This window comes from Protopterus annectens, chromosome 7.part0 (assembly GCF_019279795.1).
Source record: "Protopterus annectens isolate FY-2018-M chromosome 7.part0, PAN1.0, whole genome shotgun sequence".
NCBI lineage: Eukaryota > Metazoa > Chordata > Ceratodontiformes > Protopteridae > Protopterus > Protopterus annectens.
Genome location: NC_056739.1, coordinates 1,558,614,972 through 1,558,642,720, shown reverse-complemented (window position 1 = coordinate 1,558,642,720; position 27,749 = coordinate 1,558,614,972). Strand labels below are relative to the sequence as shown.

The following is a 27,749-nucleotide window of genomic DNA, read 5'->3' as shown; positions in this document are numbered from 1 at the left end:
GCTGTTAGGTGAAGAGAGTGAAGTTTGACATTGAGCAAATGACTGTCCTCCTGGGACAACAGATGTGGAATCAAAGGCAAAGGCCATGGAGGCTTCTGTACTAGACTTCTCAGTAATGGGTACCAGTGCTGTCGAGGCCAATCTGGAGCTATCAAAATCATCCTTGGCTTGTCCTGTCTGGCCTTTAAGTACCTTTGGGAGGAGAGGCAGAGGTGGAAAGGCATACACATGAAGATTTTTCCAACTGAAAGAAAGAGCATCCACTTTCCAAGCTGTGGGATGAAACCGCTTTGTGCAAAACTTTGGCAGCTGGTGGTTTAGTGGAGAAGCGAACAGATCTATGTCTGGAGTTCCCCAGGACACTGTCAATTTCTGAAATACATGAAGATCAGTTTCCACTCATTGTGGGGATCCATGATTTGTCTGCTTAACACATCTGCTAAGGAGTTCTGTGCTCGGCAGAAACCTTGCCTGAAGACTTAGTTGTAAACTGAGAGCAGTCTCCCACAAAATCATTGCTTGCCTGCATAGAGGGATAAGAATGTGTTCCCCTTGCTTGCTGATGTACCACATGACAGTTGTGTTGTCTGTTAGAATCAACACCTGCCCTGGAAGAAGTAAATCCTTGAAAGCTATTAATGCAAACTGGACTGCTAACATCTCCTTCAAGTTGATATGTAGATGCTGTAGTCTGACAGGCCACTTGTCTTGTATCTACTTTCCATTTAGATGAGCTCCCCAAGCTTTGTCTGAGGCATCTGTCGTTAAAATTTGACTCGCCTCTGGCCGGGTCACAGAGAGTCCCTTGTTTAGGTGACATTCCTGAGCCCACCACAAAATTCCTTTTGAATGCAAGGTATTATTTTGAATGACAGTGTCCAGATGCTGGCAGTGCTGTGTCCATACATTTTGAGATACCATTGCAACTTCCTCATATGCAGTTTGGCATTGGGAAGCACCAGAATACAAGATGCCATGAACCCTAAGGCTTGAAGGACTGTCCTTGCAGTCAGCCCGGACTGAAGAGATAGATGATGGAAGTAAAGGGAAAGATTCTTTTGTTTGTCCGGGTTAGAAAGGCCATCTGGGATGCTGTATTCAGTCTTACACCCAGAAAGCACATGTCTTGAGAGGGTACTAGACTGGACTTAATTCGTTCACAGAATACCCCAGGCATCTTAGCACTGCTATCACATATTCCAAATGGAAGAAGCTCGGTCCTTCCTTGAGCCAGAATCAGGCAATCGTCCAAATAAGGATAGATTTGTATTCCTTTTAGCCTGAAGAAAGCTATCACTGGAGCCAGAACTTTAAATGTAAATACTCTGGTAGCAGTAGATAAGCCAAAGGGCAATGCAGAGAACTGATAGTGAGAAGTCCCAGTCAACGCAGATATTTCCTGCAACTTAGCCTGATAGGAACATGAAGGTAAGCCTCCTTGAGATCCAAAGTTACCATCCAGTGATCCTTGCCCAGTAGAGGTAAAAGCTGTTGTAGCGTCAACATTTTGAACTTGGGAATGTCCAGATAAGTGTTGAGGATAGATAAATCCAAAATTGATCTCCACGTGTTCCCCTTTTTGGCACCAAGACAATGAGAATAAAATCTAGGCCCTTTCTGGCATAGGAACGGCTGTATGGCCCTATTTGGAGTAACAGAGAAATTTGCTTGTGAGCCTCTATTCTTTGTTGAGGAGGAATGTCTGGCATGCCTTTGAAAGGAGGCAAGGTATGGAAATAAAACCTGTAACCGTGATGTATGATATCCAGTACCCATTTGTCTTGGGTAATTAAACTCCAATTTTCTTTGAAAGTGCCAACCTTCCTCCCAAAGGTGCTGCCAGGCGAGAAGGTTCTGGCAGCTGAAAAGGTAGGTCATTGGGTCTGTTTACGAAAGGACTGACCCCTGCCCTCACCAGAAGACTGTGCAGGAGAACTCCCTGTTCTAGGCCTGAAAGAGCCTGACCTCTGCCCCTGCCCACGTCTAGATCTACCCCTAGACTGGGAATCATAAGAAGGATCGTCCACCCTTTAGTAGGCCAATTTCTACTAAACTTTGGAGGCTGAACCTGCAAAAATCTTTAACAGTCTGCATAGACTTAGCCTTGTCTTCCATTTTCTTTAAAACTGCCTCAACAGGAGAACCAAACAACACATCAGATTGCAAAGGGGGCATCCAAAATCCTAGTTTTAACATGGTCAGATAAATTTTGATCCCTCAGCCAGGCATGCCTGCGAAGAACTGACCCAGTGGCAGCCACCCTAGGCGAGGCCTGAACAGCATCAAAACCACATTGCAACGAATGCTTACCCACCTGTTCAGAAACATGCACTAAATCTTGTAACTCTTTACAATCAATACCTTCCAGAGCATCAACCTTAGATTTCAACTGTGAAAGGAGATAATTTTGATATTTCAACATGTGAAATTGGCAATTCAAAGCTCTCATGGCTAGAGTGGAAGAAGTATAAACTTTCTTTCCCCACCTATCCAAGGCCCTGGCCTCTTTATCTGCAGAACTGGATTCTTGACAACAGAAGCCTTAACACCCTTAGGCCCCTGGCTAACAGTTTCTGGGTCTGCCCTTGGACTCTTAAAAGATACTTATGAGCTTCAGGCACCCTGTAATACCTATCTGGTTTAACAGGAGCAGGAGGCAAAGAATCAGGATTAAGAGAAGCCTCTGCAAACACATCTTCCACCACATTCAGAACAGGAGGTATAGCTAAAGGCCTATGCTGGGGTAAAACAAAAATTCCTAAGCCTTTTCCTGGAATCAGAGAAATCCTGACCTTCCCATTTAAAATGCTCTCTCATGGAGTGAAGGGTCTCTGAAAAAGAAAAATCCTCAGGAGGAGAAGCAGAAGGAGTAGAATCATCCACATCAGAATCAGAATAATGAGAATACTCCTGCAAGTCTTCAGCGAAGACTCAGACACATCCAAGCCTGCCCATAATCCCACAACACAGGTTCCATCCTAGGCCTCTTATCAGGAGGGAGCATAGAGCCTCTAATCAAAGTAATTAAATCTTCTGCCATTTTAAGCATGTGCTTCATGGGCACTGAACCTGAGGAACTCGGAGTGTCATTCACAGATGCAAAACTAGACCTGCCTCTAGGAGAAGCCTTGGAAGCAGAAAGAGAGGGCCTAGACACCTTAGGAAGGGAGGGAGTACAGTTACCTGAGAAGCCCTACAGCCTGACCTGCCTCCTGGGAGGCCACATCCTGTAAAACACAGTTTCTCCCTGGGACTCCAGAGGCCTCCCGGAACCACGGTTCCACTGGCGCCTCTAAAGAACCGGCGTCCGGACGACTCCTCTAACCTAGATTTAACTGCCTTGTCCTTGCGCTTCTTTGAGGAAGCGGCGGAGCATCCGGCGGCATGTTGTAATTGCACCGCTTCCCAAAGACCAACCTGGCACAATCCAACCTACGCTTTATAGTGCGTTTATTGAACCTAGCTAAAGCGACACCCAACAACGTCGTGCTCAGGTCCCAAACAAGGTATACACAAATTATGGTAATCCCTATCGGTATCTGTTTCCCACAAGAAATACAGTTATTCACTTTTCTGACATCCGTAAACCACTGAGGCAAGAAAACCAAAAATATTCTAGCGGAATTAACAACTCTGACTTGGTCTGAAACTCCAATCGAAAAATTTCAGAGCGCCGACGGCACTGCAACACTGCTTCTGCATCGGACCATGCGGCAAAAAGACTGAGGATATGGCGTCGGTCATGCGCATTTGTACCCTGGCGTTCTGATGTCAGTCAAATGCGCCTTGACCGACGTCAGCCTTATACTCTGATATTCGGGCCGACCGAGGGACAGCGGACTACCCAAGTGTTAGGACTGCAGCAATGTGAGATGAAGAACATCCAATATCTTTCCATTCTCCCTCTGACACCCTCCCCCAACCACACCCCCTTCTTTCCTAATATAACTCTCCACTCCCACACTACTAATTAGGTACACACCAGCTCCTCTTTACATAATTGTCTCTTATATACATATATAATTCAACAACAACATTGCTCTTCCTAGTAACTCTAATTCAACATGCTCACAAAACCCTCGTTCATCTCCCTTTTACTATTACAACTTCTTAATTTATCCTATCTTCACTACCTCTCCCAACCCATTAATTGCTTCCATTCACAATCCTTTCATGTAACGAACCATCTTAACTCCCCTCTCTTACACTCACACTCCTATTTCTCCCCATCTATACCCTACAAAACCTCCTTCTTTTCCGATACAAACTTATCACCTCTCAAACACATTCCACCCCGATAACTACTAGCAAAACCCTCAGAATCACAATATTATCCAATCTTGTTACTGAACTGTCTAGTTACCTTAATGACTCTTTCTTTCATCTGATTACCACTCTATTATCAGGTGACATCCATCCGAACCCAGGCCCCCCCACCACAACCACTATAGACAAGCCCACAATACTTACTTCTTTAAACTCCCAAAGTATAGTAAACAAAGTCCCAAACCTCCATGCTTGGCTCATACACAATAAACCTGACATCCTATCCATTTCTGAAACCTGGTTAAAACCCCATATAAAAGACTCTGAAATAATCCCTCCAAACTATTCCATCATAAGAAAAGACAGGCCTCACAAAAAAGATGGAGGAGTAGCTCTCCTATACTCATCCTCCTTGCTAGTTACTCCCTATAACAAACCTATTCCACACTTTAACAACAGAACTACTCCTTACTCTACTACAAATCAACAAACACAAATACATATGTCTAGCTTCCCTCTATATCCCCCCAGGGGATAATATTTCTACACTCGAAGATATCCTTTCCTGGCTCTCCAATAACATTAGTAATGAAACCATAATCTTAGGAGACATGAATATTAACTGGGCCTCCATTCAGTCTCCGACAAACTCTCTTAACATCAACCTCTACAATTTTTCACAACTAATCAACTCTGTAACTTCGCCCTCAAAAAACCTCTCTAATGGCAGTATTCTGGACTGGATCCTAGTCTCCCATCCTCACTATTTCTCCAACAGTGGCACTCTCCCCGATCCCCTTAGTGACCACATACCCATCTTCACTCACCGACTTCCCTCAATCCTACATCGCACCCATAATTATATTACTATCCGTAACCAAAAAAACTTTAACCCAACAACCTTCTCAAACTCTTTAAAAGCAATGAACTGGAATTGTCTAAAAACATTATCACTAGATAATGCAGTTGCCCATTCAACTCAACATTCTTAAAACTACTAGACTCCCATGCTCCCTTAAAGACAAAGAGAATAAAAATTAAATCCGCCCCTTGGCTTACCAAAAATACACTAGCAACCATGAGGAATAGAGATAAAGTCTGGGCACACTACCAGAAAAACAAGACCCCCCTGCTCCATAATGAATATAAAGCGGCTAAATAAAGTAAAAAAGCTCATCATCTCAGATCGACAAAACTACTTCTCTATACTCCAAAACAATAATAAAACCAACCCTCAGAAATTCTGGAAAGGTATCTCTACTCTCCTTAACCCCAGCAAACCAGATACCCCCACCCCTGACCCTAATGCTCCTGAATTAGACTTAGATTCAATAAAAAAAAGAGTTAAATTGTGTAGCTATTTCCAAATTGACCTCTTCATTCTCTAACACCACCACACTCCCCAATACCCCCCACCTTCCCCTACCAACACTTTATCCTACACTGCTATTACTCCCTCATTCCCATCTACCAATTCTCTATCCTCTACCTCCACTTCTACTCTAACGTTATCATCATCTTCATCACCCCCTAACTCCACCTTTTCCGACTCCCCTCTATTCTCATTAAAACCTATACCCACTTCTACTATAAAGAAACTCCTTCTGAAATTGAAGCCATGTACCAACGCTCCTGATAACATCCCTTCTTACTTTCTTAGTATAGCTGCTGAAGCAATTGCCTACCCCATTAGCATCTTAATCAACCGCTCCATCCAAGAATGTATAGTACCCCAAATCTGGAAACAGGCCTTTATTATACCTTTACATAAAGGTGGCAACAATAATAATGTTACTAATTTCCGTCCCATAGCTATCCTGTCTCCCATTTCTAAACTCCTAGAAAAGTGTGTCCAACTTCAACTCCTACCACATCTCTTAGATAATCACCTTATAACTCCCACACAACACGGATTCAGACCAAATCATAGCACTATGACAGCCCTCCTTTCCTTCCTTGAAACTGTAAATAAAGCCCGTGACTCTGGCCTAGTTGTTTCTACCCTACTACTTGACCTCTCTAAGGCCTTTGACACTAACTTTGACACTATTTCACACAGCCTGCTTTTAACTAAACTCTCAGAACTTAACCTGTCTCCCTCCTCTTTGAATTGGTTCTCCAGCTACTTATCCAATAGAAATCAAGCAGTAAAATGGAAAAAGGCCACCTCCTCATTTCTTAGTACCCCTACCGGAGTTCCGCAAGGATCTATATTGGGTCCCCTTCTCTTCAATATATTTATAAATGATTTCCACAAATCTATCCCATTCTCAAACATCATCCAATATGCAGATGATTCAACTATTAACTGTTCTGTCACATCTATCCCCACACTCCTAAAACTTACACAAGATGCCTTTTCTACCACAGAGCAATGGATGATAACAAATCTTGCACTCAATGCTTCCAAAACCAAATTAATGACATTCACCCCCTCTAAAGCCACTCCTTTCGATATAAACACATTCTCTATTACTAGTCAAAACAACTCACCTCTAGAACTAGTGTCAGAGACCAAGTTACTTGGAGTCCAAATTGAGAGCCATCTCAAATTCAACTCCCACCTACAATTAAATATAAAAAAACCCCATCAAAAACTAGGTATGCTTTACCGACAAAATCACTACCTTACACCTGCCACTAAAATCACTCTCTCTACTTCCTTCCTTATCCCCTCCCTTCTCTATGGAGCCCCACTCCTAACTAATCTTCAGTCCTCTTTAAATAAGCAACTTTCCTCTTGCTATAACAAAATCGCCAAATTCGCTACCAGCCATAAGTCCTCCACCCACCACTGCTCCTCTCTTCAAAAACTAAACTGGCTAGAACTACCCAATCATCTCACTTACACTCAACTAACTCTTGCCCATAAGCTCATTCTCAACCCCTCCCTCTGTCTCTCCCTTTCTTCTGCCTTTAAAATGCACCTACCTGATAGAGTATTAAGGTCAAATAATCAAAATCTATTAGAAGTTTACAAACCTACTCATCCTCCAGGCAAAAACCTTCTATCCTATGGCCTAGCTCGCCTCTGGAACTCCCTACCACCATCCATTCGCACCACCTCTAACCATTTTACTTTCAAAAGATCTCTTTACTCATATCTAGCATCACGGTGGGAATGCTCTTGCTCCACCCTACATAACTAACACTGGCTATTTTCATTTCCTTCTCTTTACTCCAGCAAATTTCCTTATTATTTTCCCCAACACACACATTATTATTTCTATGATATTTGCAAAGAATGTACTAGACTGGCCCTCTAATGTCTATGCTTCCTAATATGCAATTACTTTCAGTATTGCTTTGTATTATTCCTTCTGATAGTCTGTATCTTCAGTATGTTTCATCACAAGTCTGTATTATTTCTAATGTTTGCTGTACTATTTTTGAAATTATTTGCTTTAATCTTTTGCATTCTGTATAATTATCATTAATAACCTGCTGTACTTAGATTGTTGATGGATATAACCTAGATAGATTGATTCTGTACCTACATTTTTGGAGCTTTTCTCCCCAGGACTCCATAGAAAACGGGTTCATTTTGGCCCAATGGACTATCCTGGTAAACAAACTGCAATAAATAAAATAAATAAATAAATAAGCTGTAACTAATCCCAGAAGAATAGCATGAAAGCACTACTGAGCCTTTGGTTTGAATCTCTTCACCCCCATAAGCAACAAGCTTCGCACAATTGACCAAATTAAGTTGCTCACCAACTCTCACTTTAGCAAATGTTTCTGCTGACATTACATTACCCTTTGAACCAGTGTCTACTTTGAGCTCTGTGGGTTTACCATTGATCAGGACAGTACAAAAGACTTAATTCTTTGCCAATAAATATTTTCATCAACCACTAATACACCATCAACACAGAAGCTCTGTACATGATCAACTTGCTTTTTTGAGTGACCTTTCTTAATAACTGAATGAGGCTTGCCTGATTTACAAAACCTTTGAAAATCGTTCCATTTTTTACATTTGTGGCACTGCTGGCCAAATCCAAAGAACTTCTCTGTTTTAGACTCATGGTTGGCACCACAATTATGGCAGTTAACAATAAGATTTGACTTGGATTTTGCTGACTCCCCCTTATCTTGCACTGAGCATGCCCAGTTTACTGAGCTAGTATTGGAACTTCCTAGAAAGCTATGAGAATTCCTTGGTAGACTTGTAGGAGTTGTAGCTGCCATGTGCTTAGGCCTGTTTCTACTTGCCACGTGTTGCAAGCTGTCAACGTTTGCTCTAGAGGCTGTGTGATTCAGCCGGTATCACAATATGGTGGTTTTCCCCTTCTCCTTCATATACTTCTGGTGCATACACAAATGAATGCTCTCTTTCAAAAGCTTCTGACCCAGCTAAATTAAGCAAAATGAATGCCCTCATACATGCATCTTTGTCAGAAAAAGTTGCTTGTATGAAAATATCATATTCCTGCTCAAATACTCTCCAATTCTCTGCTATATTATGATCAAACACAACTGGACTTGGTCTGCAAAATGCCTCTGCCATATCAACACACAGTAGTGAAGATGCTTGAAATTATGTATGAACATACACACATATAAATATGCCAGACTTTATGCTAGAACTTGTAATTATCCCCAATAGCACAAAAAACTCTTTGAACTAACTGCACTTTGCCTAATAAGTCTCCGTAAAACACTTAAAAATCACTGTACTTTAGGAAGCCACTCCTTAATGCTTTGAAATGACTGTACTTTGCGAATAAACTGCCTGCATGTGCCTACACAAAAGCTCAGAGTAAGAAACACTTTGAGATAAATGTGCTTTGCAAATAAACTGTACACAGCATAGAAACTCTTCAAAATGGCTGTACTTTTGCAAAATAACTCTGCACAGTGTAAGAAACACTTTGAAATGGCAGCACTCTACGAATATAGACAGCTCAAGAAACTTTTCGAAATGGCTGTACTTGACTGTACTTTGCAATACAACTGTACTTTGCACACAGCAAACTCTTTGAAATAATGACACCGTAATAAAGCACACACTCTGCACACACTCTGCACACACTTTGCACACTCAGATACTTTGAGCAACTCTCATTATGCTTTGAATGGCTTCAGTCAATGCAAAATAGTACTTTGTGCCCAAACATGGTCTTTTACTAAAAAACATGCAGTCACTTTACTCTTTAAGCTTAATTTGCCCTTTTATTGTACTTGCTATGCCCTTTTAACCTCTTATCATGCTCAATATACTTTTCTTGTGCTCATTTTAATTTAAACATGCTTGGTATGCAAACCAAAGATAATTCTGAGCTCCATATGAATATCTCTGCTAGTTTTATCGAATATAATTTTTTCAAACATTTTGTTTAATTAATAATGCATTTTGTGCCTTTCGTTTGCTTATAAATCGTTTTGTGCTACTTGTTTGATTAATAATGCGTTTTGCACCTTACAAATGTTCTGTTTCATTTTCTTTGCCAAATAAATAATTTGTGCAGTTTTTTGTTACCTTTAGCTCGTTTTTGGCCCTTTTTGTTTGTCTGAGCTCCATTTCACTCAACCAGTTCAATCTGCCTTCACCTTCAACTCTGCACCTCATGGCTTGAAGAAGTTGTTCTCTTAACCAGTTCTGACATCATGTTGCTCGTCTGGTCAGGATAAAACAGATGAACAGATGAACATTGGCTTCAGTTCAAGCAACTTTATTACAGGCAAACACATGAAGAATGAGGCTTTGTAACTTAAACTTAAATAAATGTATAAACAGACTGACTACCACACTCATACATGTTAACACTCTGGCTGTTCTTTCAAAATGGCACTGCTGCCTGCATGTGCCTACAACTGGAAATGCTTCTTAAAGGTACATACACATGCTCTGTTCTGTAGGTAGGATCTGGCTACTCCTGGCTTGTTCAAATACCACACTCCGAGAGGAAGAAAGCCCTAGAATTCCTGTAATACAAGGAGGATTGCCTTCATCTGCACAATACTGATGTTTGATTCCAAGTTCCTTATCCCATCCTCCCATCAAAATGTCTCCCCACCCAAAGAAGAGGTGTCCTTGCTGACCTCTATGGCTGAAATGCGAATAAATGGTCTCCCTACATAAAGTGTTGTGGAAGCTGGCCGCCATTTTAAATGAGCCTTGCAGAGCTGAGTGAAGATTATGGGGTCTGAAGGATGACCTGAAACCTGAGACCACTGGATTTTGAGCAACCACTGCAGTAACATCACCTTCATAAGGGCCATCAACTCTAAGCTGGTAGAAGGAGTGCTTCAGAAAATGCTAGATTGATGCTCTGCATGTTTGAATTCTGTCTGAGGGAAGACAGACTGACTGTGCAGTTTGTTCTGTCCAGACAGCAGTCAATAAGCAGCAAGCACTGTATTGGTTGAAGTTTTAACTTCTTGTAATTCATACAGATGCCTAAGAATAGGTAGAGATATAGCAAGCAATCTTTGGCTTTGGTGAAAAACTCTCTTTTCGTAGCAGTGAGGAGCAATCATCCAAATATGGGAACACATGAATCCTAGTGAGTCTCAGGTGAGCTGCTACTACTGCCATGCACTTAGTTGACACGCAGGGGGCTGTGGTGAGCCTGAACATCATGATTCAGAATTGAAAAAGATTAGCTCCTAGCCAGAAGCATGGAAATCTCCTGGATGCCTTGGCTATCCTTTTTTTTTTATGTGATAAGCATCTTGGATATCTGCTGAGCACATCCAATCATCTGCTTTCAGAAAGTACAAAACTGCTTGCACTAAAACAATTCTCAAAGGGGTATTTTTGATGTGCAAGTTTGGGCTACTAAAATACAGGATGAGCCAGAGGTCTTTTATTTTATTTTATTTTTTTTTTGCAAGTGAAAACAATCTGGAACAGATTCCAGGCCCTTAGATGGCTCTTTTTTTCTAAGAGAGAAAGTTATTTCTCATCTGGCTTTTTGTTGGTGGGGTGGAATGTATGGGAGCAGCTGAGACTGGAGGGATGGGAGAAGAGAATAGGGTACAGTATAGCCTCTGGATATATCCAAGCGTCCACACAAGCCAGAAGACACACAAGTCTTTGGAGATATTGGTACTGCTTACCCAAAAAAGGCCCTTGGAATCCCTGATTTGTGGACCTCTGCAACCTCTAGGTCAGCATTTGCTGAAGGGGCTGCCTCTGCCATAGTCAAACACGTCTTGGCTCAGAGCCAATACTTGGGTTTCCTGAACCATAAAGGATTTGGGTCCTTTCTGATTCCTGCTGTGGGATGTTTGAGAGGTCTCAAATTTGTACCTATGGCAAACATGGTCTTACCTTCCTGGTGACACTTTAATAGTGTTTCTTTCACAGTAGGAACAAATAAGATACCCTACGGGGTATTTGTGAAAAACACCTTAAAACTGTCAGCAAAGTGACAAGGACAGAGACACAAGGTGCCTCATAGTAATTCCTGTGCTGTCTGACTTCGTTGCTTCATTGGCTGCACTATGTCAGAGCAACATGAAGAGGTTGGTAATCATCATCATCATCATCATCATCATCATCCCCTTTTTCCCATTTACATGGGGTCGGGGTATCGTATTAACTGTTGCCAACTCTCTCAATTCAGTGCCACTCTCCTGCCTTCTTCAACACTCATGCCTGACTGTCGCAGATCTTCTTTCACACAATCCATCCACCTCTTTGCTGGACGCCCTCGCTTCCTCTTACCTTCTTCCTGTCTGTCCCAAATCTCCCTCACCAGATTGTCTTCTGCTTTTCTACACGTGTCCATACTATCGTAATCTGTTCTCTTTGATCATTTCTGCAATCAGAGCTACTTTGGCTTCTGCTCTTATGTCCTCATTTCTTCGCCTGTCCCGCAGTGTGCATCCTACCACCTTTCTCAGGCACTTCATTTCCATCACCTCTAGCTTCTTCAACTGTTCTGCCTTTACTGCCCAGGTTTCTGTACCATACATACTACACGTGATACTCTCTGCCAGTTGGCTGCAGCCCCTCTGATTCTAGCTTTGACCTCTTCATTCAGACTACCCTTCTCCTCAACCACCCCTCCCAGATACTTGAAGCTGTTTACCTGTTCCACTATCTTCCCATCTATCTCTATTCTCAGCTTCTTCGGATTTCCCCAATCTGCTGCCATTACCAATGTCTTACCTGTGCTTAGTTTCATCCCATGTGCCTTCAGATTTGCATTCCATTCTCCTATCCTTTGCTGAAGTTCTAGATCAGAGTCTGCCTGTAATGCCAAATCATCTGCATACAGCAGCTTTGTTGCTCTGACCCCTCCAATCTGTTTGCTGATGTAGTCCAATACCAGTATGAACAGCAGTGGGCTCAAAGCTGAACCCTGGTGTACACCCACTCCCACTGGGAACCCCTCAGAGAGGCCAAACACTGTTCGTACTTGAGTCACTGGGTCCTTGTACATAGCCTGTACTAATTCTACCAATGTTTCTGGGACTTCAAACCACCACAGTACTGCCCAGATCAGCTTTCTTGGGACCTTGTCATATGCTTTCTCCAAGTCTAGGAAAGCCCAGTTTGACTCTCTCCTCTTCTCTAGTTTCTTCTCAAGTATCTGTCTCAATGCAAACATCGGGTCAATTGTGATGCATCCTGATCTGAATCCGAACTGTTCATCTCCCATCTTACATTCTACTATTCTGCGTATCCGTTTATCAATCACCCTCTCCAGAACTTTCATGCAATGTGGTAGGAGTTTGATGCCTCTGTACTATCCACAGTTGTGGATGTCCCCTTTGTTCTTGTACACTGGCATGAGTATGCTTATTCTCCAGTCATCTGGGATATGCCTTTCTCTCCACAATGCAATTAGTACCCTCAGGAGCCATTTCTCCCCTAGCTCACCCAGCATCTTTATCATATCTGCTGTGACCTAATCTGAGCCTGCTGCTTTCCCTGACTTCATTTTCCTTAGTGCTGCTCTTACTTCTTATAAGCTGGGCTCCTCTTCTACTCTCATTGTAGGCTGTTTCTGGGGCAGTACCGCTTCTGTGGGGTTTTCTTCATTCAGAAGCTGCTGGAAATACTCCTTCCATCTGCCTTTGATGTCCTGTGGGCTGGTAAGCAGGTTGTTGCTGGAATCCCTTATGAAGGGTGTCTGACTATCTTCTTTATCTTTCTGTCTTTGCCTTGCAACCTGGTATAGTTCCTTTGTGCCCCTTACTGAGTCACTTTCCAGAAGCTGATAGAGTGCCTCTCTTGGTAATGTTTGCCATAATCCCCATTGTGGTGTCTACCAGTTTCTTGACTCGGATGTGGATGGTTTTCACAAACAATCTAAAGCTTGTTCCACTAAATCTCTCTGGAAACAATTCATATGAGTAGCATAGTTCAATATCCTCAAGCAAAAATGCCCAAGACATATGCACACTACATGATTCTGTCCACTGCCCTGCACTACTTGTTGGGCATATGGACAGCAGCTGGATCATCTGACAGCTCTTACTTGGTGGCTGCTGCTACAAACTTATCTGGTTTTCTTGGTATAGCATCTAAGAAACTGGATTCCTGCCATGCCCTCCTGGTGCCCAAATCTATCACATGGCTGACAGAAGAGAATACTCAGGAGGTAGAGTGTAGAACACCTAGAAAAGCATCTCCTCATCCCCAGGGGAGATGCCAGTTGGTCATGAGCCACTCTGTCTCAGTTCCAGGATTTCACCAAATATGGCATCTTCCATAACAGATTAGGGATACCCTCTTGATAATCCAAGTTGGTTTTGCATGTCAACGATTCCACAGGAGAGGAGACCAGTTGGCATAATGGTTAAGGTCTTCACCTCCACACACAAAGTACAAGGCCATTGCCTGTTTGAAGTTTGAATTCTCTCCCTGTGTCTCTGTGAGGTTCCTCCCACCTCCAAAAATATGCTGAGTGTTTCCATCTCAAACTCACCAGCATAGACTCTACATGGTACCCTATAGGGGTAAGGTTGTATAAACCAACCACTTTGGGCATCTACTGTGGTGCTCAGTATCCTCAAGATAGAAGAACATGGATCACAGACTGCAGGCTGTGGGCAGGGCTAGCCACTCGGTGTAAAATATGGCTCTAGTTGATTCAGTCATGTTGACTAATGTCTCCAAATGGACATGGGTATTTGCCAATGATAAATGGGTTGAGAACCCGGCCTGCTCAGACCTAAGCCAGGGACCCATGCTAATGATGGGAGGGTGTACATGCCTGCCATAAAGCCCAGCAGCCCTGGGTCAATAAGTTTCTGGCCTGACACTGCCCAGTTGCCTAGCCTGGGTTACCTTGGATAGCTCTGTCAAGTGAAAGCTGGACGTAAAAAACACTCAACCTGCCAAACATGAACTCAGTGTACATTCACTGACAGGACAGAGCAGGGAAATGGATGACATGATGATACAGAGGAGGCTGGGCATCCTACATATCCAGGAGACAAGAAGGACAATGCAGCAAAGCCACTCGGCTTGGGATACAGAGTCTACTACTCAGTCACAGGAGAGGTTAGAAATGTTGTAGGGATTGTGGTGAGAGAGAGAGAGAGGTTTAAGAAAATGTGAGGGATGTCATCAGAATTGTTAAAACAAAAACCACACTGGAGTAACTGGAGAATAAACTGCACAAAATAATTTTAACCGTACTTGACTTCAATATATCCGCTTTTTATCTAATACAGACTTCATCATGCAAACTCTCCAATCCCATTAAATCTTCAATTAACTCATCTATAAAAACAATTATTTAAATCAATTAAAACATAATAGCCTTTTACAAAAGCCTAAGTTTTTCTTACCAAAATTTAAAGAAAAAACATGAATGGAATATGAAATAAGAAATATATGTGTGTGTATGTATTTTATATATATATATATATATATATATATATATATATATATACACATACACACATATATATATATATATATATATATATATATATATATATATACACACACACACACACACATACACACGCATGTATACATTTACATTTTTTCTTAACAGTTTGCACTTTTTACTTTTAATGTTATATATTTTAAAAAAACATTTACTATTAATGCCTTTGTTGAGACCAGAACATCCATCTGCTCTTAAAATAATTTGCCATAGTTTCTTTTATATCCCCTCCACTTTTGTCTTCCAGTACCTCTTCTAGTACAAAAAACATGAACTTTTTAAAATTACTACAAACAATACTATGCTTATAAAGTGCATTATTAGTGTTTTTACATTTGATTGAATATAATTGTTCTTTGATTCTCTTATATAATGCTCTAGAGGTTACTCCAATGTAGAATTTCTCACACCCTGTACAAACACTGATGTAAACAACAGCTTTTGTAGTACATGTAAATCGCCTTGTAGCAGTATTGGTCTTTATCCATATGAAATAAATTGGTAAGAAAAATGTATTTAAATGTATACATACTGTTTCATATTCCATTCATGTTTTTTCTTTAAATTTTCATAAAAAAATTTTAGGCTTTTTTTAAAAGGCTATTATGTTTTAACTGATTTAAATAATTGTTTTAACTGATGAGTTGATTAAAGATTTAATGTGATTGCAGACTTTGGATTTAAATAGGGAGATGTGTGGTTATTTTGTAATTTATGATGAAGTCTGTATTAGACGAAAAGCGGATATATTAAAGTCAAGTACACTTAAATTATTTTGTGCAGTTTATTGACTAGTTACTCATGTGTTTTTTGTTTTCACAAATTTGTAGTTTACCAAATATCAATCCTTTTTTATTTAAGTATGTCATCAGAATTAGTGACAGACCCATGGCAATCGGACTCCAGGCTAATGGCAGGACAGTATTCATAATCTCAGCCTATGCTGCACAGCAGGGTTGTCATAGTGAAGAGAAGGGCACATTCAGACATAGTGAAGAGCAGGGCACATTCAGACAGCAGTTGCAAAACATACTAGATAAATCAGGACAGGAGGAATTGCGGTTTACGGGTGACTGAATGCACATATCGGCACAGACGGAACAGGATATCAGGAATGCCTACGTCCGCATGGGTGGGGCAATGGGAATACAGAAGGAGAAGCCATTCTGGACTTCTGTTTGGCAACACATGGTTTATTAAGAGAGACATTCACACTATCAAATACAAGAGTGGCTAACATACTCAGGTAGACTGCCTCCTGGTAAGGAAAGGGCACCAGGATAGAATCAGTGATTGCAAAGTCATCCCAGTGAAACAGTTGGTCCACAGCATAAACTACTGGTTGCCACAATCAGCTACAAGCAGTGGTCAGAGAAGGCTCTAAAGTCAACAGAGACCAAGCTGAACACCTGAAAGTTGACTGGAGAGAAAGCACAGCAGTTCAAGGAATTACTCAGGGCACTAGCACCTCAAGAAGAAGAGAAAATAATTTGAGCTGAAGATGAATGGCAGCACCTCAAAACAGCATGTGCCAGGACCACAGAACAGATATTTCACTCAGCCAGGTAAGCAAATGGTACATAAAGAAAGCTGGTGGTGGAATGCAGAAGTCCAGGAAGTCATCAAAAGAAAGAAGGAGTGCAAGAAAAAGTGTGAGACAGAAAAGATGGACCAGGCTACAAAGACATACTGATTGGTTAACAAACAGGCTAAGAAAGGAGTTGCAATAGCAAAGAACAGGACATCAAAGACATTCTAACAGCTTCTGGAAGGTGACTCAGTAGGTGGCACAAAGAAACTATATGAGGTTGCAAGGCAAAGACAGAAAGATAAAGAAGGTAGTCAGGCATCCTTCATAACGGATGCAGTAACAGCCTGCTCCCAAGTCCACAGGACATCAAACACAAATGGAAGGAGTAATTCTAGCAAATTCTGAAGGAAGAATACCCCACAAAAGCTGTATTGTCCTAGATACAGTGTACAAGAGAAAAGAAAAGGAGCCCACTATAGAAAAAATAACAATAGCACTAAGGAAAATGAAGTCAGGGAAAGCAGCAGGCTCAGATGAGGTCACAGCAGATGTGATAGAGATGCTAGGTGAGATAGGGGAGAAATGACCCCTGAGGGTGCTCACATCAGTATGGAGAGAAAAGTGTATCCCAGATGACTGCAAAATAAGCATACTCATGCCAAGGTCCTAAGAAAGCAGATTTGAGCAGTTTTATGGCAGTTGGAAGTCCCAGTATCATTAGTAGAATTAGTGCAGGCTATGTACAAGGACCCAAAGATTCAAGTACAAACAGTGTTTGGTCTCACACAGAGGTTCCCAATGGAGTGGGTGTGCATCAGGGTTCAGCTTAGAGCTCACTGCTGTTCATACTGGTGATGGATTATATTAGCAAATAGGTCAGAGGGGACAGATCAACAAAGTTGCTGTATGTAGATGAAGTGACATTACAGGCAGACTCTGAGCAAGAATTTCAGAAAAGTATAGGGGAATGGAGTGCAAAACTGAAGGCACATGGGATGAAATTGAGTACAGATATGTTATGTCAGGAAATCAGAAGAAGCTGAAAACCAAGATAGAAGGGTAGATAGTGGAGCAGGTTAACAACTTCAAGTATCTGGGAGGGGTGGCTGAGGAGAAGGAAGTCTAATGAAGGGGTCACAGCTAGAATCAAATGTGCTGCAGCCAACTGGCATGGAGTGTCAGGAATAGTGTATGACTGAAGAATGACAAAGAAGCTGAAATGTAAGGTGTACAAAACAGTGGTGCAACCAGTACTACTGTATGGTACAGAAACGTGGGCAGTAAAGGCAGAGCAGATGAGGAAGCTAGAGGTGATGAAAATAAGTGCCTGAAAAGGGTGGTAGGATGCACACTGTGGGACAGATAAAGAAATGAGGACATAACAGCAGAAGCCAAAATAGATCCAATTGCAAGAAAAATCAAACAGAACAGATTATGGTGGTTCAGACACATGTGTAGAAAAGTAGAAGACAATCTGGTGAAGAAACTTTGGAGCAGACATGAAGAAGGCAAGAGGAAATGGTGGTGTCCAGCGAAGAGGTGGATGGATTGCGTGAGAGAAGATCTGCGACAGGCAGGCATGAGTGTGTCAAAGAAGGCAGGAGTGTGGCATTGAATCAAGAGAGATGGAGACAGTTAACACAACACCCTGACCCAGTGTAGAAAATGGGGAAAAAAGGGTTGATGATGATAATGATCCCATAGGGAAGTCCATGTGCCTCCTTTTGCATATCCTCTTTCTAGGGACATCAGTAAGGGAGAATCCAAATAAATCCCAAAGGACTCAGAACCTGTGCAAGTTACTGAAGTATTTATTCTGCTCCGACTCAGGGATGCATCATGGGTAGGCAAAGACATCGACAGTTGGAATGTACAGGGCTGCAGACAGCATCATTGAAGGCTGTGACGTTATCCACTAAGGAGTGGTAACCATCATCTCCATGACAATGAATGCAAACCTCAGATCTGTCAGCACCAGAGAACTCCTGCCTGAAGCTGCTCCTGCTCCCACCAAAATGGAAATAAGCAGTACTGAGGAGGAAAATGCAGATACTGATGACCCAGAGGGCTTTGAGGGGTCGTATCCAGGGGTGGCTCGTACTACAGGACTGCAGCCCCTCCACCTGTTCAATGGGTCCCCCACCTGTAAAAATGGATTAAATAAATTCCTCATTCCCCCCACTGTAGAACATATGAAAATAAAAAATTCTCAGACTCCGCGCATGCGTGCTTAGTTCTTGACTGCTGTGTTAGGCAGACCAGAACTCCAAGCACACATGCTCAGGCATTCCAAGTTCCAGACTGCTCTGTTAGGCAGTCTGGATAGGGAAGGCAGGAAACTCCGACCTTCCAGCCCAGAGGTCTGTGCGGTGACTACCGCACAAACCGGAAGGTCACCGGACTGTATCGCCCACAGGCTGGACCAACATCAGGAGGCTCCAGCCTCCTCACATCTCGCGGGAGACCCAACAGGGGGGGGTCCATCATGGAGGACCGATCGGGCTGCAGGATCACTACAGAGGACAGGTAGGGCATTTATGAAGGGTGTGTGTGTCTGTGTGTGTGTGTCTGTGTGTATCTGTGTGTTGCTTCATGGTGGTGGGTAGAGAATAAGGCTTGAACCCTGTACCTTGGGCCCAAAGTGACAAGAGCCTTAATTCCCTACCCACCACCATTTGTAAAACATTTGCAGATTTTTGCCTCATATTTGTTCTGTTCCTCATAAAATATGTGGTTTCTGTATTTTTGTTACTTTACTTACACAGCCAGTAGTGCAGTGGTAGCAGTGTTGCCTGACAGCTATGGGTTGTCTGGTTTGATTTTTGGCTGGGGTGCCTTTTGTGTGGAGTCTGCATGTCCTCCCTGTGTTTGTGTGGGTTTGCTCTGGTGTCCTCAGTGGGTATTTGTCCCTATTTTTTGGACTGTATTCCCCCATTATTGGCTTTTTCCAGGGTTTTTGTGCCAAGGTTGAGAGCTATGGTGATAACTGAACTCATTGAATATGTTTGGGGGCTGTATTCCCCCATTATTGGCTTTGTTCAGGTGTTTTGTGCTAAGATGTTGACAGCTATGGTGATAACTGATTTCACTAAATGGTAGCCATTTAAGTTTCAGTCTTCCTTTCTTTCATAAAAATAGATGATTTGGCATAGTGGTATGTTGCTCTGGCTGTTTTACACAGGGTCCTGGGTTCAATACTTGGCAGTGAAATGTATGGTGGTAAGACAGCATTGTATTCTAGCAACTTTCCAGCATTATACAAGCAATGTTTAAAATGTGTCCCTGGTTTTTGGGCTTTTGTCCCCCTCCCCCAAATACATTTTGGCTTTTTCCAGATTTCTTGGGCTGCAAAGTTCAGAGATACAGCTGAGTGTCGAGTAGATTTTACAAGGAACTGAGAGCTGCAGGGGAACAAAAGTTTAGTGCTGCTTATGCAGAGTCTGCTTACATTGTAAATAGCACAACAGGTAGTGTACTTGCTTTTGATGCAAAAGGCTGTGGGTTCTACTCCCACAGTAGGTAGATCCATTGCTGATACTGTACTCTATTGCAAAGGGGATGGATGCTGCAGTCCTCTTTGGCGAAGATACCTAGTAACTATGAACCCGTTATCAGTTTGCCATCCATTCCCTATTGTGATATTACTAGCATTATCATTTTTTTAATGCAACATAGGCAATTTATTCCTCAAGGGCAACAGGCACTTTATTTGTAGACAAAACAATGACATATAAAGCTGTTTGCTAGCAGTAACCTCTTCATTAGTTAACAGATTTCTTTAATGTTGAATTATTTAGATGACTTTTACTTCTTCAGAGATCGTGCATATTTATTGATACTGGTGGACTGTAGAAGTTTGAGTAGACTTTTATGATGGAAATGTTCTGAATTGGGCAGTTTTGTCATTATTGGTGCATGCATTTTGTTTCATTGTTTACTGAAAAAAATGTTCAAAACAATAAATTTAAAATGCCCTCTAACAACTGTACTGTATTGTACAAGGAATATAATTTAATACAGTCAGGGAGGTGTATCAAAGAGCATGTGTATGTTTCGTGTTCAGTGAGCCTATGATTTGAAAACAGCCCAAAATTAATCTTTACCTGTCACTGGCAAAATGCATTTTCTTTGAATGTGAGTTTCAATGTTGTTTCAATGAATGTAAGTTTTAAGGGCAGAGTTTTAATGCTAAGTCTATTTTCATTGTGAGACTGCATTGCTTTGTTTAGCAGATATCTATTAAGGTTTATGCTGTAAAATATAAAATAAAACTTTCAAATGAAATCCATATCATCTCAGAAGTAAAGCAGTATGCACATTACAGTGTTTATGGCAAATGAGGCGAAATAACCAAGGAATGGGACATTGGAATGGCTGCAGGGGGGACGCTCCATTCAACCATGATTTTGTGAGGGGGGGAAGGGCAGCAAACTCAGACAGCCCCAGGTGAACTATAATAAACTGTCCAGAATTTTGCAGAATGAATATATTTTTGCTTCTTATTTTTGGTTTGTTCCTCATAAAATTTGTGGTTTTCTGCCAAATCATTTAGGAATGAAGTCACTAAATAATGACAGACATTGAGTTTTAGATGTCATAACCTTCAGAAAAATGCATGCTAAAGCAAGACCTGTTATTCTATCAACTGTCTTTTACTACTGGTTGTATGTTCCCCCAATATATTTGGCCTTATCCAGATTTCCTGCATTAACAGGTTGAGAGGTATGTGCAAATAAATCGCTTTATAGAATTAGGAATATCCAAACCTCTCAACTGTCTCCAATTTTGGCTCAAAATGTTGCTCTCCCCCTAATAATCCCTCTACAAAATGGCAATTTTGGAAGAAAATGTGGAGAATTTACAATTATAAATAACTGTAATGATCAGAGTCATAGATTACTTTTACTTCAGAAATGCATGTAGATGCTCTTATTTTGTCAGCTGCTCAAGTTAACAGTACTAATTTTAAAAAGGTGTCCCTTCTTTGACAGGTTCCCAGCTGTATTGTGTGGCAATTTTATATTTTTGCATAACATAGTTGGTCTGTTTTTCATAAAATTGTGGTTTTCTGGCAAATTAATAGCAAATCATTAAAGATTGAAGTTAGAAAATAATGGAAGACATTTGAGTTTCAGATTTCATACCCTTCAAAAATACTAATGCAATACCTACTACTATTCTATTATCTTTCTAAGTTTATAAGAGCAATATTTAAAAATTGTCTTTATTTTTGGGCCTGTGTCCCACTTCTATGTATGTCTTTCTCCAGATTTCTTGCTCTGAGGTTGAGAGGTATGAGTGTCAGAGCCATCACCGTCAGCCAAAGACATTTCAAACTGTGACCTACTTGTTGCACTCCACTCCCCACTGCAGTGGCTCTGGATGTGCCCAAGCAAGGCAAGGAGCAGTTATGCAGTGTAAGTGTGCAGAGTATTCCCATATCCAAGTTAGACCACAAGTAAGACCGTGGCTTTTCATCTGTCCTTGATTTTGCAGAATGTTCTGATTTTCTGTCATATTTTTATACTGTTGATTTATGCTTCTTATTATTCAGAAAATGCATGCTGTTGCAGTGCCCTGTTGCTCTGTATTAAAGTAGCAATGCTTTAATGACCATCAGGTAAGCTTGTCGGAGATTGTAAGATGCAAGTAAGCTTTATTAAGCATACTGTTAAACAATTACCAACACTGAAAGCCTTTTCATTGTTGCCATGCAGATAATATTTACATAACTAGATAATGTATAAGCCTTAGGTACTGAAATGCATATGACAGTATTTGTAATAAAGGATTACAGTACTTTGAGAAGCTCATTACATTTGTTGGAGACTTGCAGTTATATTTGCAGGCTTTACCCGTAAGCTAAACAGAATGCCAATCTATCATGTGTGGTCCATAAATTGTGCAGGAATCCTTTAAGCAATTTATCTTGAGCTTGTTTCTTGTTTGCTGTTCATTTTTTACTTTGATCATGTTTTCTCCATGAAACAAGTAGATAGTTGTTGTCAGGCAGCAGGTCTTTTTTGGATAAGAAACATTTTTACAAGTGGGGGTATCAAAGAGATTGCTACTTTCAGCATGTTACTTGGTAATTTTATAAAGCTGAATATAAATTATAATTAGAACTGCATTGCCAGGAGAAGTGGTTTGAGCTGAGTGCTGCTTGTTTTTTTTATACTTGATTTTGACTGGCATTCCAGTAATGTATTTAAAAAGCAATTTATTTTTTCATGCCTCACAACCTTTGTGTTTCCATCTATATATTAAGTAAGTTGTCATGTAGCCAATGCATTGACATATTTTTTTTCTTCTACACTTCATTTTGTCTTGATTGGACTCTCGTAATGACGGTTTGGCACCCAGGGCAGCGTATTTAATTAACGTTCCAGTTGTTGTAGTTTTGAGCATAGAACCACCCCTTTCTAGTTGGTCACACCCCTTCCCATTGGCCCCACCCATTCAGCTGTCTCCTGCAGCCCCCCTTTAATTTGAAGTCACCAGCCACCACTTGGTCTATCAGTAATGACAAATCGAAGGTGTTCTCCAACAACAACAAAAAAGCGCCAAATGTATTGATAGCAAAGACCAGGAAGTAAGAAGTTGGTTCTGGCATTCAGTCAACGTTGAAGGCCACATCATCAAATGAATCAGAGGCATGAGAACCAGTGCTTTGGTAAAGGTACTGGTTGGCACCAGACACATAGGTTCCAGGCAATGCCTTGCCTCCAAAACTACTGGTGCCAAAACATGGGCAGGGGAAGGAGCAAGAATTAATAATGAAGGACCAACCCAATCTGTCCTTGATACAGAGGTGAATAGTTTAACACCCATCTCAATCTATGCCTTCAAAAATGCCCTCATCATGTAGTCCCAATTTGCACTGGTAGTGATTCTGAAGGACCTAACAGACCATAGGAAAAAGGTGGATGGTGGCATGGAGATAAATTAAAGCAACTCCCTCTCAGATAAATGCCTGTTGACAGAAGGCTTAAAAGACTTCTCCCTGATTAGCACAGCCTCTGACTGAAGTGGATCTGATAGAGAAGACTCACACACTGTAACAATAGGTTGACATCCAGTATCAGTGTTTTTGAGGTCAAGAATGGACTGGCATCATCAAGTTTTCTTTTTCCGGTGCCTGTATTCCTTTCTGCTTGAATTTAAGTTTCTCCATAAAGGGTATGAGGGAAGAAGTCCTTTTAAGATAAGCTTGTTCCAATGGTCAGGAAAAAAACAAGGCCCAAAGCCCTTACATACTGTGCAATCCACAGAGAGATGTTTCAGCCCAAGGCACACAATGCAGGGGTTGTGGGAGTCCTGAAGCAGAATTTTGTGGCCAGTGAGATATTGCGGTGGTGGTGCTGTGGTAGCATTGTCGCCTCACAAGAAGACGTTGTCCTGTTCGATTCTCAGCTAGAGCGTCTTCTGTGTGGAGACATGCGTGAATGGGCGTACCTTCGTTGAAGGTTGTGCGTCAGGGCCTGCAACTCGGCACGTAAAAATCTACTGCCAATCATTAGCGGACCGGAGTTCCACTGTGGCGACCCCTAACCGGGAAAAGCCGAAAGACACAACAACAACTTGGTGCACTTTTTAAAGATCTTCTCAGGCTTTCCAGTACTCTTATGAACAAACAAATATCAAAATCGCAACACAAAACTGCAAGGTACAAAACAGAGGCATTATAAAGAGTCAAGCAAATTACCAACATAAACAAAATGAAAGAAAGAAAGGTTTTTAATAGACAATATGGACCCGTTGGGCCTCTGGCCTAAGTGATGTAAAGATTGGAGAACTAAGTTAGAGTAAATAAATTTAAGAGCAAAATTTCTGTATGGTAATATTATAAAAGTCAAAGGAGCTCTAATTCAAAATTCCTGTAGGGAAATAAGGCTAAAGACAGAAGAAAAACGTAATAAGTTGAACAGTTAACTGTGGGCTAGGGAGATTTGTCATATGCTGAAAGTATCAAACATGATCTGAGGAGAGTTAGTGTACAAGGGGATCATGGGAGAGAAAAGTCTCAAAGGAGCAAAAGTGATGGAGAACTAGCAGGGTCAGATCATTTCCAACAACAGGCTCAGTACCCATCAGTTGCACTGGACAGACCAGATGAATAATCACTTTTCAACAAAAACTGAAAGCTGAAGCTAGAGAATAAAAACATGAAGTTAGACCAAAATTAGACAAGAGTTCCAACATCAATCCACTAAATGAAGCAGCAACAAATCAGAGGAAATGCTTTTTTATACAGATTAAAGGACAACATTCTGTATCATATGGGTCACCTTACACCAAACTATAAGAAATGCTTGCGAAGCCAAAGCAAGACTCTAGCAGTGTAATTCATGTCATATTTTTTCAATGTACATTTTATAGTTTGAAACTGATTTTTCTGTTTTTATACAATACATAAATTAAGATCTTTGTAATCTATTTTGATTTGTTATGGGGGACAAGAGATCAATCTGTAACAGTTTTTGTTAAAGCCACAACATGCTTTTATTGCAATCTGAAGTATCTGATGAAAGGTTTCATTTGTTTTAAATAAACAATTTTCAGCATTCCTTATTGGGTTGTCCTTGTTCATTGTATTTGGTCACATCGCAGACATAACAGTCTTTAACTAGATTCTACCCTTCTAGCCCCTGTCTGAAAATGTAACCCACTACCCCAATCTAGAGGTACTGCCCCAGTCTTCCATGCAATTGGAAAGATACACTTGCCTAAAAAACATAAGATCAAATGTCTTCAACATTTCCAGCCATCTCTCATCCACTCTTGCATCCTTGCCACAGTAGAACTGTGTGATTGTAGCTCTGACATCATCTACTGAAACAGAACCAATTCTACTACCTGCTTCTAGCATTGTCTCTTCAGCGAAGGGAATTTTCACTGGGTTCAGGAGTTTCTCCACATGCCCCTTCTACCTCTCAACAATGTCCCCCAGTCAACATCTGAGTTTCTTCATCCTTGCTCAGAACAAATTGACATTTATCCCATCACTCCCATCAAGAGTTGTCAGACTGTTTGCCAGATAAGATGCAAGACAATCCAAAAGTCATTCTCCATGGTCTCAGCCAACTTATCCTACACTTGGTCCTTCAATTCAACTACTGTCACAGTTACTGCCTTCCTGATATATTGGCACCTGCTAAATCTGGAGATCCCCAGTGAATATTATAAAGAAAGTGATTTTCATTAACTTGTTAGTGCCCCTTCACTAGACCAGTATTCAAGAGAAAGTCCTAGGATTATCATCATGATATGTTCTAGCCACCTTCTGGCCATAGCTCATTCCCTTGAACAGGGGACCCTTCAGGCTCCATATTCCTGACCTCCCTACATAAATGAGAGAATCTCTTACACAGGTGGAAGGGGAGTTCATTCCATAAAGAAGCACCAGCTAGGTGTTCTCAGTACACCTTCACTACACATTCTGGTTTCCCAGGTCTGTCCAGCCAATACCCCAACCATCTGACCCAACTAACTACTAAATGGTGATCACTAAACAACTCTGCAGCACTCCTAACCACACCATCCAGAACATTTATCATTAGATATAACAACATGACTGCAAAGTCAGTTACTGATCTTCAGCCCAAGGAGCTCTAAAGAATGTATGAAGATAAAGCAATATTAATACTGACTTACTGATCAATGCATTTTCCTATACACTTGAACCATTTCAAAACAAGACACAAAAGCAACTAATTATAAAACCAGTATTAAAAAGTTAAGTTCAGCCTAAGGATACAATGTGCAAGGAAACCTGGACAGCTTTAATATACTGAATTAAAAATATGAAAATTTAATGTATACAAAACTCAGCTCATATACAATCAGACCTGTAACTGACAGGATTTCAATCTAGGTGCTGTAATATATGCAGGTGTTCTATGTGCAACAACAAGGAATAGCCAGAAATTTCAAACTGCAACCTTGCCCACCATGACTGTCCTTTTTTGTGTAGTGCATATCATTATTATAGAATTAAAGATGCAGCACATGTACTAAATTTATTACATTAGTATTCTTTAACTGGACAACCAATAATGCAATGAGCATACATAACTGGCCACCATTATCTTTTTTGCTGTCTCAGATTTATTTACAGTTTGTTGACTGGGAAAGTCCATTGGGCCAAAAAGAACCTTTTTTCAATGGAGGCCAGGGGAGAAAAGCTCCACATACAGTATTAAATATTAAATGATTTAAATGATGCTTAGATGTAAACTCAACTTCAATTACAGGTTTGAAGTTGAAGTTACTTAGTGCCCCTTAAAACTGAATTTATATACCATGGCTTGTATGGTGTATCCCTTCTTACACCCACCCCTAAAGTCTGAATGTAACAGAAACACTGATATGCAAGTTAATGTTAACATCAAAAAGTCCATGCTTCTAATTTCTGTCAAACTATTACTGGTAGAAGCATATTTTATACATACAAATACATTATGATACCTACCTTTCAGAAAGTTGATGACTTTGCCCCATTTCCCTGCATCAAATGGGTGCAATTTCTCAAGCCCCAAGAATGTAATATTGTATTCTGGAGAGTACACTATAGGCCAGCATGTTGAAGGAACATCAGCATATAGCTGGGTGTTGTGAGGCCTGCAAGAAAAATAATACAACAATTTTTACATGACATAATGTTATTTATAAGTCTCATACATCAGAATTTACATGAAAAAGCTCACGGAGTAATCAATAATATACAGCAAGACAAATTTTCAGAAAACACAAAAAGTATCTGCTTCATTACCACCCAGTCAGCTACCCATATGTCCAATTAGCAATGAAAGCAACTACTTGTCATTTGCTCTTGACATGTGCCGCATGTCTCGTGTATTTAAATGAAACACTGAGGCACGGAATGCTTTCAAGTAATTTATTATACAAGCACACATCAGGAGCTGTAACTTCTACATGTACTTCGAACTTCATATGCTTATTGACTGACTCATTACTTCTAACATGTGCATCTCCATTCAAACTTACATTCACACTGGCTGACTACACAAAATGGCACTGATTTCACACATGCTCATTAACTTATATGCATGTGCTATCTAGCTACAGTG

The 27,749-nt window shown here is 40.9% G+C and overlaps 1 protein-coding gene across 5 annotated transcripts in view; it reads right to left on the bottom strand.

Moving 5' to 3' along the window:
- The window catches only part of HDAC11 (histone deacetylase 11), a 770,405-nt gene that overhangs the window by 609,170 nt on the left and 133,486 nt on the right, over positions 1 to 27,749 (bottom strand). For all 5 annotated transcript variants that reach the window (XM_044078103.1, XM_044078104.1, XM_044078105.1 and 2 more), the window contains exon 3: positions 27,131 to 27,279. In XM_044078103.1, the coding sequence (XP_043934038.1) occupies positions 27,131 to 27,279 (149 nt within the window). The remainder of the gene's footprint in view (positions 1 to 27,130; positions 27,280 to 27,749) is intronic.